This window comes from Aphelocoma coerulescens, chromosome 2, assembly GCF_041296385.1.
Source record: "Aphelocoma coerulescens isolate FSJ_1873_10779 chromosome 2, UR_Acoe_1.0, whole genome shotgun sequence".
In the NCBI taxonomy this organism is placed as follows: domain Eukaryota; kingdom Metazoa; phylum Chordata; class Aves; order Passeriformes; family Corvidae; genus Aphelocoma; species Aphelocoma coerulescens.
In genome coordinates this window covers 138,342,291-138,354,461 of record NC_091015.1, presented here as the reverse complement: position 1 = coordinate 138,354,461, position 12,171 = coordinate 138,342,291, and the positions used below count along the sequence as shown (strand labels likewise).

General features: G+C 46.6%; 1 protein-coding gene across 1 annotated transcript; it reads left to right on the top strand.

Moving 5' to 3' along the window:
* Positions 1-2,880: 2,880 nt before the first annotated feature.
* On the top strand, positions 2,881-7,742 carry HEY1 (hes related family bHLH transcription factor with YRPW motif 1). Its single transcript, XM_069004989.1, has 5 exons — positions 2,881-3,267; positions 3,389-3,464; positions 3,538-3,621; positions 3,737-3,818; positions 4,613-7,742. Exons 1-5 carry the CDS (start codon positions 3,050-3,052, stop codon positions 5,194-5,196), a joined length of 1,044 nt encoding a protein of 347 aa, XP_068861090.1. The 5' UTR covers positions 2,881-3,049; the 3' UTR covers positions 5,197-7,742.
* The last annotated feature ends 4,429 nt before the right edge of the window (positions 7,743-12,171 follow it).

Genomic DNA, 12,171 nt, shown 5'->3' with positions numbered 1-12,171 from the left:
TGGGGGCTGGAATTCAGCTCTGTTTAGAAGTGTCACCTTGTGCACCGTCGTTTTAATTTCCTTGGGCTTTGGTGAGCAGTGGCTGCTCTCCCGTCTGCCTTTCTGGTGAGAGAGATGTATGACAGAGCTGTCTTGGCGTGTTGGTAATTTTGGGCTAATAAAATTTCCCTTTGGGCCATGGTTAACAATTAGACCAACGCTGTGGATCCATGCCCAACACCAGAAAAGCACAAGAGCAATTTAAAGCTGGTTTTGCTGTCTGCTCCTCCTAGTGCTGGATGGGAAGATTGAAACCACACACAGGCAAACATTTCCTATCTTCCCACGGCTGCTGATAGCCAACTGCAATTGCTCACACTGTGTAGAGGCACAGCTATACTCTACCTGCCCATTCCTTTAAATCATTTGCAGAAGCTGATGTCTACACAAGCTCAGAAAGCTTCTTTGGAGGCTGCCTGGCCCCAGTGGTTCACAGAGATAAAGATGGGGGCAGCTCCAAGATCCAGCTACTAGGAACCTGGATGGCCATACCTCTACTCACATGCAATCAATGCTTAATCCCAAGGAACTTCTTCTACCATGTTTTTTTCTCCATAGTAGGAGAAGACATACATGTGCCTGGATGGGAGAACTCAGATGTGCAGTCTAAAGGCCAAAAAGTCATAAATGTCACTGCCTTTCACTGACCTGTAAAAGCAAGTGGTGCAGGCAGTGCAGGCAGACAAGTTTCACTACAAAAATATAGAGGCTGGAAAGGTGGATGTAATAGAAGTGCTAAAACAAGATTAATTAAAGCACTGCAGAAAGGATAGCTTTATGAAAAATATAATGTGGGGATAGAACATTTCTATCATCTTCTGTTAGCTACTTACAGGTGGCTGCAGGACTGTTTCTATCTTCTTAACTGCAGGTCTTTTACTACTTTTGGCTTGGTCCCTGCTTCCATTTCCCTCCTACTTGAGATGCTTTGCAAAAATATGGGCAACTCCATGAAATCTGGGGCAGCTCTGTGCTGGTAACTTTTACCTAAACCAATGGGAGGCTGAAGGTAATTATTCCAGGGCCTTAGAATGGGAAAATCTGGGTTCCTCAACTCTTTGCTCTCACACTGTGCACATCTTGGTTATCCTCCAGTCTCTCGGATTGTGAAACACGGAAGAATCAACTTAGAAGGGAACCTTAGTTGAAAGGCTCCATGCAAATGAAAATTTAATTATTATGAAACCACCTCAAAGAATACACCCTCATTTCGCCTGTCCTATTTTGCCAGTACCTCAGCCTGAGAAAGCTGGCAGAATGAAGAGGACTTGTTGGGGAATAGGGCATTCAGGCTTAGGGCCCTGCTTAGTGCAAGGCAGCATGTACTCACGGTGAGTGTGCCAGCCAGACTTCCCCACATCCTGAATCCAGTGCTGACCTATCCTGTCATCCCTCCCTCCTTGCCAGCAAAGGCCATATGCTTTCAGCTTCTTAAAAACTGTTCCTGCTTCTGCCCACTGTCACAATATACGGTGAGGGGAGTAGACAAGGAAAGCATGTGGCTGGCAGATTTGCAGTTTAGAAGGGTACAGGGAAGAGGGATGCCTTGATTTCCCTTGCATTGCCAACAAACTGAAAAACCCCAAGTTTAAGCCTCCTCAACTTTCAGGCTTTAGCCACCATTTTCACTTTTTTTTTCTTTTATTTTTTTTTAAGGAGGGCAAGCTACTCTTGCCCAGACTTTCCCTTCTTCTTTTAGCCTGGAGAAGAGGATCTGGGGTGACCTTATCACTCTCTAGAAATACCTGAAAGGAGATTGTAGCCAGGTGGGGGTAAGCCTCTCCTCCCAGGCAACCAGCAACAGGACATCAGGACACAGTCTTAAGCTGCGCCAGGTAAAATTCAGGTTGGACATTAGGAGGTATTTCTTCACAGCAAAGGTGATACCTGGAACAGGCTGCTCAGGGAGGTGGTGGAGTCACCGTACCTGGAGGTGTTTAAGGGAAGAGAGGATGTGGCACTTAGTGTGGCACTAGCCATGGTCTAGTTGACAAGAGGTCTCTTCTAATTTGATTTATACTGTGATTCTCCTCACTCAGCTCTCCCAGACCCTCGTTGCCTTAGGGAAGCCCTCAGAAACATCATCATCCTCTGCAGAGTGCAACGACTCCGCTGAGCCCAGGCTGCAGGGGACCCTGGCAGGAGGGGCTGGTGGAAGGGCTGGTGGGAGCCCTGAGGGCGCTGCTCTGCCCTGTCCATCCACAGAGCACCCACACCGCCCACACCAGCTCCCCAGCTGGGGACGTGCCCTGCTCCCACCCCTGCCCAACATTGTCTGTCCATCCATCCATCCATCCATCCATCCATCCATCCATCCATCCATCCATCCATCCCTCCATCCATCCCTCCATCCATCCGTCCCTCCGTCCGTCCGTCCGTCCGCCCGTCCGTCCGCCCGTCCGTCCATCCGTCCATCCATCCATCCATCCATCCATCCATCCATCCATCCATCCATCCATCCATCCATCCATCCATCCATCCATCCATCCATCCATCCATCCCTCCATCCATCCAACCATCCATCCCTCCGTCCATCCATCCCTCCGTCCATCCATCCATCCCTCCGTCTATCCATCCCTCCATCCATCCCTCCATCCCTCCCTCCCTCCCTCCGTCCCTCCCTCCGTCCGTCCATCCCTCCATCCGTCCATCCCTCCCTCCGTCCATCCCTCCCTCCCTCCCTCCCCCCATCCCTCCCCCCCGCCGGGCCCCGCGCGCTTTCCCACGGCCGCACCTCCCCCGCCGGGGGGCGTGGCCTCGGCAGCGGCCGGCGGCGATTGGCTGTGGCGGCGGCGGCGGCGGCCAATGGCGGCGGGCGGGGGCCGCGCGTGGCGGCGCTGGGCGGCGGGCGGCGGCGGGCGTGCTCTGCCCCGCTGGGTCCGTGCCCGCCGCCTCCCGCATCCATCCATCCCTCCCTCCCTCCGTCCATCCATCCCTCCCGCTTTCCTCCGTCCCTCCCTGCCTCTGCCCGCTGCCTCCTGCCCGCCCGCCCGCCAGGCGTGGGAACTCCATGGGAGAGACGGGCGCCGGGCGAGGCGCGGGACGCGCTCTAGGCGCGCTCCTCCCGCGCCCCGCCGCCCGCCGCCTCCCCGACGGCCGCCCGCGCCCCGCCGCCCCTGTCCCCGCCATCGGTGCCATGAAGCGGGCGCACCCCGAGTACAGCTCGTCGGACAGCGAGGAGCTGGATGAGGCCGTCGAGGTGGAGAAGGAGAGCGCAGACGAGAATGGGTGAGCTCGGGCGGGCTGGGCGCAGTGGGGCTGCGCCGCGCACCCTCCCTCCCCTCCGCCCCGCGGAGTCCCGGTACTCCCGAACCCCCCGCGGTGACCGGTGTCCCGCTGCTCCCCGCAGGAACCTGAGCTCGGCCGCGGGCTCCATGTCTCCCTCCACCACCTCGCAGATCTTGGCCAGGAAGAGGCGCCGAGGGGTGAGTGCCCGCCGGCCGGCCGCGGCTCCCCGCAGCCCGGCACGGCTCCGCTGACCCCCGCTCTCTGCCCTAGATCATCGAGAAGCGCCGCCGCGACCGCATCAACAACAGCCTGTCCGAGCTGAGGAGGCTGGTGCCCAGCGCCTTTGAGAAGCAGGTAGCGCCCGGCGACCCTCCGCGCTGCCCCTGCATCCCTTCCCGGCAGGGAGTGTCACCCTCGGTAACGTCTCTGCTTCTGCCTAAAACGTTTCGTGCCTTCCCTTCTCTCCTAGGGATCAGCCAAGCTGGAAAAAGCAGAGATTCTGCAGATGACTGTCGATCACCTGAAAATGCTGCATACAGCAGGAGGGAAAGGTAAAGTTTTGTGACAGAGTCAGCAGCCCTGCAGGGAGGCTGCCGTGAGAGCAGCGCATTCCCGAGCATTGGCAATGCTTGCAGAAAGTGAATGGCAGCTCTCTTACATTTTGTCAGGAATTAGGGACTTTCTCTACTTGACAAGATTTGTGGCATCACCAGCACTGAAAGCTTTTGCGGTGCTAGCTCTGAGGAGAGTGTTGTTCTAGAGGAGAGTGACTGCAAGTCTCTAGCAGTGTGTCAGCACTGTGAAGTAAATAAGCTTTTGGCAGCTTGGAAAACAGTTATTATTGATGTCTAATGCTTGTTTCTCTAACTTTCTGAAAGTTCAGAACAGAAGTAGGAAAAAATACAGGATGAAATAATACAGGTGGAAAGAATTAGCAAAAATGCTGAGAGGCACTTTTAAGAAAAAAGTACTTTGCCTGCTTAAGTCTTCTCTGATAAGTTAGGACTTGTGTTTCTAATGAATTTCAGCGTGCTCTGGTTTTACTTGCACTTGCATGGAAAGAACAAAAATCCTTTCCTCCAGTGTCAGTGAGCAAGTCCAGTTTAAAAATGGCAGTCTGTGACTGGTCTTGGGACTTGCAGCATCACAGCACAGATATAAAAGAAAAGCTTGTTAAACAAAAAGGGAAAAAAAAAAGGGAGCTTGGCAGCTAGTCTATAGTTGGGAATACTAACCACATCCAAGTGAAATATGCTTATAGGGGAGGGTGGAGTGGGGAGACTACTTGTAGACAATGACTAGAAAACAACATCTTAAGACTTCATTCTCTGTTCTTTTCTCTTAGGTTATTTTGATGCTCATGCTTTGGCTATGGACTATCGGAGTCTAGGGTTTCGAGAGTGCCTGGCTGAAGTTGCTCGATACCTGAGTATCATAGAGGGTCTGGATGCCTCTGATCCTCTGCGAGTTCGCCTCGTGTCTCATCTCAACAACTACGCCTCTCAACGGGAAGCAGCGAGTAGTGCACACACTGGCATTGGACACATTCCTTGGGGCAGTGCCTTTGGACATCACCCTCACATACCTCACCCGTTGCTGCTGGCTCAAAATGGGCATGGTAATACCAGCACTACAGCATCTTCCACAGAACCACATCACCAGACCAGAATTGCTGCCCCACATGCTGAAACTTCCTCACTCAGAGTGCCCCCAAATGGCAGCGTTGGACCAGTGCTCCCTGTGGTCACGTCTACTACCAAACTGTCTCCTCCTCTCCTCTCCTCCATGGCATCTCTGTCTGCGTTCCCCTTCTCATTTGGCTCCTTCCATCTGCTGTCTCCCAACGTGCTGAGCCCATCTGCACCAACACAGTCAGCAACGCTCAGCAAACCGTACAGACCCTGGGGGACTGAGATTGGCGCCTTCTAAGAACTGACTCTTTAGCAAGGGTGGGAAAGCCTATAAACCTAGCTGAGCTGGGTTATGCCACCCTTAAAGTTGAAGTTCTTAGTAACTGGGACACAGGTACAGCTTCCCCTTAACTAAGTTTGTCTAAAAACTGTCTCATTGGATTTTTCTTTTTGTTTTCTACATTTTTGTATTAACAGATTGGGTTTTTTTTAATAGTTGCTGAAGTTGTCCAAAAATAAAATTACAATAGTGGTTTGTTAACACTTGTGTTAGATCTCTGCTGAGCATTTAAGTCACTTCTGTAAACAGTTTGTTTCAAATGTTTCATTTTTCCTGAGTACATCAGACTGGCTTTTTATGAAGAGATACCACCTATTATTGTTAGCGATGGCCTAGTTTTGTTATTAATTTTTCCAAGACCATTCTTCTCAGCATTTACAAGCTGTGTTTTTGTTAGTATTTTGACACTGAGATGTTCTATAAAGAATTACACTTTTTGTAAACTATATTTGAGTCTTATATTTCTGAGCAAAGCGTTGACAAATCAGATGGACCTGCTTGACCAGCTTTATCTAAGAGCCCAATTTCTCTTTCTTCTGAAGCTGTTTGGTATATTTGGCAATCTTATTCTAGTCCCTAGTAGACATTTACTCACTTCTCAGAACCACTGCACTATTTCTTCCACCAAAAGGAGCAGTATGAGTGGGGAGGGTGCAAAAGTCAAATTGCACGCTGTATTGGTGGTGGGTTTAGGTGCTGGGGAAGTTATGGGAATTAAAGTTGTCACCTGCAGTGATCTCCCAGCTGGATCTGGTCACAGGCATCTTCATTTCATAGGGCCAGATCCTGCTTTGAGTTACACTGGAGTAATTGTTCTGCTGGCCTGAATTCTTGGGTATCTGAGGTCAGACTCTTCTCTGTGAGCTTCAAATTTTCAGCTGAAACTATTGATGCTGATATTTAACTAGCCAATGGAATGGTACAGTGGGAACCTGTTCAGTGCACAGCCTTGTTGCTTAACAGATGCATCCTAACCAGGTGATTTTTTTATTGTGTTTTAGGTGCAGTTCAGTGCCACTACTCATTTTGTAAGGGTTCTGCTGTGTTCTTGTGTGCCTGAGAGTGTGTGCATGTACATATATTTTGCTTGATTTCATGAGAATCTTAATCTGAACAGGTTTATCGAGTGAGTTCCACTGGAAGGGGTTTGCTCTTGTATCTGTGTTGTGGCTAAATAAAGGAGAAAGAACAAAGTATTTTAAATTACATGCTTGTCTGGTATGTATCAGTGGAGAATTTTATGCCTGTGGGTGTCACAAGAGATGCCAAACAATTGCTACTCAGTCCTGCTGTGGGCATTTGTGTTTACTCTTTTCTCAGGTATTATGGCATATGTAGCTATGCTAGCTGAGCACATGAAGAACCACAGTGCCTTGGAGTAACAGTCAAGGGAAAGAAAATGTAGGATTTCTTTTGCACATCACTTTTATGTGCCTGGCAGTGTGTGGGCAGGTAGTGAAGATACCAGGGTTTCTGCTAAAGTGGAGGTTAAAGTTACACTGCACTTGAATATTCTTAGTTATTTGTATTAAAAAGTGATAATCTTTACAAATATGAAGTCTGTTTCTGTCTAACTCACAAAATTGTTGTCTGTCCTATAGGTCTGGAATGAAGTTTTGTACGTTACAGTGAGGTTCAGATCCCATTCAGTCCATTAGTGCAGAATCTTCCCCAGGTCTCCAACTGATCCTGTACTTGTTACTGACTGGTACCAGCAGTGTCTAACACCTCTGCTTGAAGTAAAAACCTGTCAGGGTTACAGGTAGATAGGATTTCTTCTGATCCTGATTTTAGTCTGTCCTGCCTGCAAATCTCTACCTGCAGAATGTCTGGAAGTACTTCACCTCTTCCCTGCACATTTGAATTTATAGTACACTTGTTTTGGTAAATGGCACATCCTTGTCTGGTTCTTTCTGCCAGAATAGCAGAAAGAACTCGGCCCTGTGGGAGACGAGAGCTTTGTTTAAAGAGGGGCTCTCAGGCCAATTAAGGAGTGGCATTGATGAGAGACTTTCTCGGAAGAAGGATTGCTGTGAGGCTGGAAAGAGTGGGAGAGCATTCAAGTGCATAACCTTGTTTTACCTTCCTTCTGAGGCTGTAGGAGACCATTGCTAGAAATGAAATGCAAAACACTGTGGGAGCTAGAAATACATAGGTGTTATTAAGAAGAGATTATAGAGCATAGTATTTCATGTAGAAACCTGAAATAAGAGGCTGTAAAATTCCAAATCCAGCTTCCTTTCACAGTGTGTATTGTCTCCTGTTTAATTATGCTCTGCCCTGTCCCTAACAGGTTTTTATAGCAAATTAACAACTCCTACCTAGAAGATTGCTATAGTGCATGCAACTATTCTTTAGATCTTTTAATAAATGGCAATGCTTCTCAGCCTTTTAATGGTTATTTCATTGACATTCAAATGACTTTGCCTTCCTCTAAATAGCTGGCTCTTTTGTGTAGAAAGACCCCTATAATCATTTTTGTCCCACTGTCCTACCCTTGAATGGACTTCAGAAGCAGAGTGCAATAAAAGTTTCACTGCTGGTGTTTGTCTCTATATCCACTGTCTTCTCTTTCTATTACCAATGACTACGGTATTAATGAAAAGTACTAATTTTATTCAACTTTCACAGTAATTCTATATGAATTTTTAGGGATTCAAAAATCTACTGATTGTTATCGTAGAAAGATATGAATGAATTATAGGAACTCACAAAAACTAATAATTCAAATGGGAAAAGCATGGCCCAGAAGCTAAAACACCGGAGTTGTAAGTCCAGGGCTGCTGCTAACTTTGTAAATCTGTCTTGGCAATCACTTAATGTATATCTGTTTTGCCAGCAGTGAAACAGGTATGGCAGTACTTGGTCTCCTTTCCTCAAGAGGCAGTGGTAGTTGGAAATTTTCTATATGAGTGATAAATGCTGTTATTTCTCAAAACCTGCAGTTTTGAGACATACTGCTATTTTTCTTTCCTATGGGATGCTAGGTTTCTAAAGACAAACCGAGAAAGGCAAAATAAGCTTGCTTCTCTAGGCAATAGATATCTCCGGAGTCCAAAACATTTACTTGTTTACCCTATTGCAAAAGAGCAATTCAGGAGCACAAGCTTAACCAGAGGGATGCTGGAAAAGAAAGGAAATGCATATGTGTCTTGATCCCATGACCCCCAACCACGATCAATTCCTTTGGATGAAATGTGTCCATCTGGAAATCCTCAGGCTAAAGCTTTGGGTAGGATGTAAGATGATGTGGTACTTCATATAAGCTAATATTATCTTCCTTTATTAAGGAAGCTGGATTTGAGCACAGAACAAATTTAAAAGGCTGGTAAATGCTGCACAAAACCAGATACAAACCTCTGGAAATCCATTCTGTGATTTGGCATAAAGGAATAGCTGATGGAAGTGACATTTTTTAGCTTTTGGAAAGAAGCTGTCAGTAGTTCTTAAGACACTTTCTGTTCAGCGCCCCAGTCTTAACACTAGTAGCATGACAGAGTTTATTAGGATCATGCTGAAAACCCCATGAATCCTGCCTATTGCTCTCTTCACTCACACATCAGCATGTGAGTCCCCAGGTGACAGGAGCCTTCCTAGACTATTGCATAGTGGTGGGAAGTCTGCCAGGTTTTTTTTTCCAAGCAATTCAAATAAGCCCAAGTGAACACAGATAAACTGAAATCCTTCTTCCTGTTTTATATTGTGTGCATACTCTCAAATGTTTATTGCCAGAAACTCTCAGTTTGGATTGCAACACACTCTAAATGGAGTTGGAATTCTCTAGTGAATAATGTAGAGGTCATGGGCTTTGTGCTGGAAGGCAACAAAAATTATGTACAAAGCCCTTTTCTGAGGCCTTACATGAAAGGATGCAGAGATGGATTGTGGTATTTGTGACTCAGTACACTAAGGCACGAATATGTTCATGTGTTAACCAGCCTACCTGACCTCGTAGGATCTGTGTGTGCTTTGCCTGTAACTGGATGACTCTCTCTCCACTTGCCCAGCTTATAAATAAAAATTAGAACAGTCCCTTTCTTCTGGAGCCAGAAGATGTGGGCATTGACTCATGCTTGCAATATAGTAGCGTGTCTGCAGTCATAAATGTCGAAATGGCAATGCCTAGTAAGATACAGATACTTGAAGGTGTCTTTTGGGAGTCTGAAATGTTCATTTGGTGAAGGCTTTTATTAAGGAAGTGCTTGGGTATTTTATATTGTTCTCTCTTATTCCATCTAGTCCCGTGAAATTTTTTGTCTAGCAAATTCTACTGATTATTCATGCAGCTTGAAGGAGTGGACCAAACTGCCTTGCTCTGACCTGTGCTGTGTGCAGTCTGCCCAAGCCTTCCCAGCAAAGTTCATAGACAGAGGTTCTCTTCCAGCTGATTTTTATTTTCTTCCTTAATAAATCATGTAACACAGCTGTATAATGCAGGAGAGGCTTATCTAAGTGCTCAGGACAGCTGAGCAGGGGGGGCATTCTGCCCTGCCTAGAGACCCCCTAACCGCATTACATTTGGACCTTTTCAGAATCTTTTACCAGGCTGCTCATTTCAGGTGAAGCCTCCTGGCAAGGAAGGGGGGAATAGCTGGAAGCAGTTCTGCACACCTCCTGCTCGTTGGGTCAGCCTCAGTACAAGGAGGACTTTGCAGACCACGCTTTTCTCTCTACACTGAAGAGACTTCTTGGAGTTTTCCAGGTGGCTTCTCCAAGGTAAGCTGTAAAATCTAGGCACAAACATTAGTAACAGGTTAAACAGGTATGTGCATTTCTCTGTTTTGCTCTGCTTTCACAGAAGAAAGGATGTTGGGAGTAGGAAAGCTGGTGAAGCAGCTCTGAGAGAGAATGGCAGGAGAAGGAAGGAAGGCTGATCTGTAGGATCAGAGGAAAATTGAGGCTGTGAACAGATGCATGAAGAGATGCATTGTTTGTATTGCCTGCGGCAAAGATACGGAAGTACCTGACATCAGATGAAAAAATAAGCTGCATGCCAGTAGGTAGAGGATTTAGAGAGGGGAAGATAGTACTCAGTATTCATAATTTTTCTCAGTATGAGCAACTGACAAAGAGTGAGGCATATTATTTAAAACCAATAAGGTGCTGAAACAATGCATATGCTTGTCTTCATCGAATTTGTTGGGTCATCCCACTGGCTAGGGAGAAACCGGGGCTAGGTGGACTATCAGTGACTGTAAGAATGCATCATAGCGTGGTTTACTGACTGAATTTGTACAATCTGGTCAAGTAAGTATAAGGAGGAAGGAATCAAAGCATGAGAGAGGGCTTGACCCAAGTTGACAGAGAATTTGAGACATCAGAATAACTGATAAGAGCACCTAATGACTGGCAGCCTCTTCCACAAGCCCCTCAGCCTTCATCAGTGGTTACCACCTAGCTGCTAGTGCAGCCACTTAGCTCCTGGGTTTTGGAATGGTGTTTCTCACCATGGATTAGCCATCTAAGTAGGTATGAGGTCTCCTTCACCATTACTTGAGTAGGGTAGGTGCTTGTTCTGCCCAGTAGTGGAGAATGAGTGAAGGTGAGTATGGAGCCTCCTTCTGATTCAAGGGATATCGGGTAGAGAGAGCACAGAATTTCTTTCATATTATATATCTGCTGTAGATAGTGCTGGTAATGACTGGGTAATCTTCTCATTGTCATCAAGCCTGCCTTTAAAAGCAGAGGCCATTTCAGAGGCTGGTTTTCAATAGCAAAAAATGAAATGAGAAGAATGGTCATTTGTTGCTGTTCAGCAATGGTTATGTGAAAGTTTGTGGGATTGGATACTGGTTAAAAATGCAGCAAAGGGAACTGAAGTGTGTGCTGTAGGAACTCTTTTACATGCTGCACAGCAGGTATATCTGTTTTTTACTTCATCAGGAAAACATTGATGTGATTGAACAATGTTCCCTGTATAATGTAGATGCCTAACTGTCTGTAGATTGCCCCTTTGAATTTCTCTGGGATTCATTGCGTCTTCTGTTAGGAGGAAATTATCAACAACAAGAGGAAATCCTGTACTAGTACTGAATAGTCCTTATTTTAAAGGTACTTCCCTTCTTGTGGGAATTGTATATAATCAGAACAACACTCCATAAAACAGATGAATTATTTTAGAAGGAGACAGGTCAGCCTTTTATTTAAAAGGTCTGACGTTATTGTACATAAGAAAATCAATTGTTAGAGTGGATGACATTCTTCCACTAGCTGCCTGTGCTTCCCAAAGGTGGGGCAAAGTTTAAGGCATTGGTAACAGGAAGCCTGGGCTCCTTAGAGACTTTCATGTTTTCTGGAGCACGCAATGACAGAATGACTCCTTTTCTTCCCCAAAATAGCACCAGGAATAAGAATGATTAAACTTTACCCTGTTAAGGATTGGAATAGGTAAAGATGCGAATGGTGCACATACCTGTGGGCCAACACCAAATATCCACTAAGTTGGTGTGGGCAGGGGAAGGTGCATTAGTCAGCATTGTGCTGTAAATGCTGTGCAAGCAGGAAAGGAAGCTCTTTTGAAGACAAACCTTTCCAAAAGGTTTCCAAAATCTGACTCTCCATACTTCAGTTCAGATTACAACACAGACCTTTCCCACCACATAAACCAGTAGGGGCTGAGCAAGGGGCGGGTGCAGTTCCCACATGAAGCCAGGGGCTGAACTACCACGTGGCTACAAATACGTCCTGGGATTTGGGGCACCAAATCAACCAAGCACACTGAGAGGTGTGACTGTAGATGTGAAGCTAAATGGCTGTCATTCCCTCACCTGTTAAATCCATGTTTCAAAGGAGGCAGTTGAAATCCCATGTACTCTCCTCAACTAGCCATGAAGCTGTTACAGCCCTGAATGAGTAAGATACTCCACGAAAGAAACTAAAGCAAAATATGTTGTGGGGCTCTAGAAGTCTTTGGGTTGTTGCTGGTTTAGACAA

Bases quoted from the DNA above. Each gene is read 5' to 3' on its own strand.
- HEY1 (XM_069004989.1), top strand. From the start codon at position 3,050: ATGGGAGAGACGGGCGCCGGGCGAGGCGCGGGACGCGCTCTAGGCGCG. The intron at 3,268-3,388 runs GTGAGCTCGGGC...TGCTCCCCGCAG, and splicing joins GAGAGCGCAGACGAGAATGG to GAACCTGAGCTCGGCCGCGG. The intron at 3,622-3,736 runs GTAGCGCCCGGC...CTTCTCTCCTAG, and splicing joins CCAGCGCCTTTGAGAAGCAG to GGATCAGCCAAGCTGGAAAA.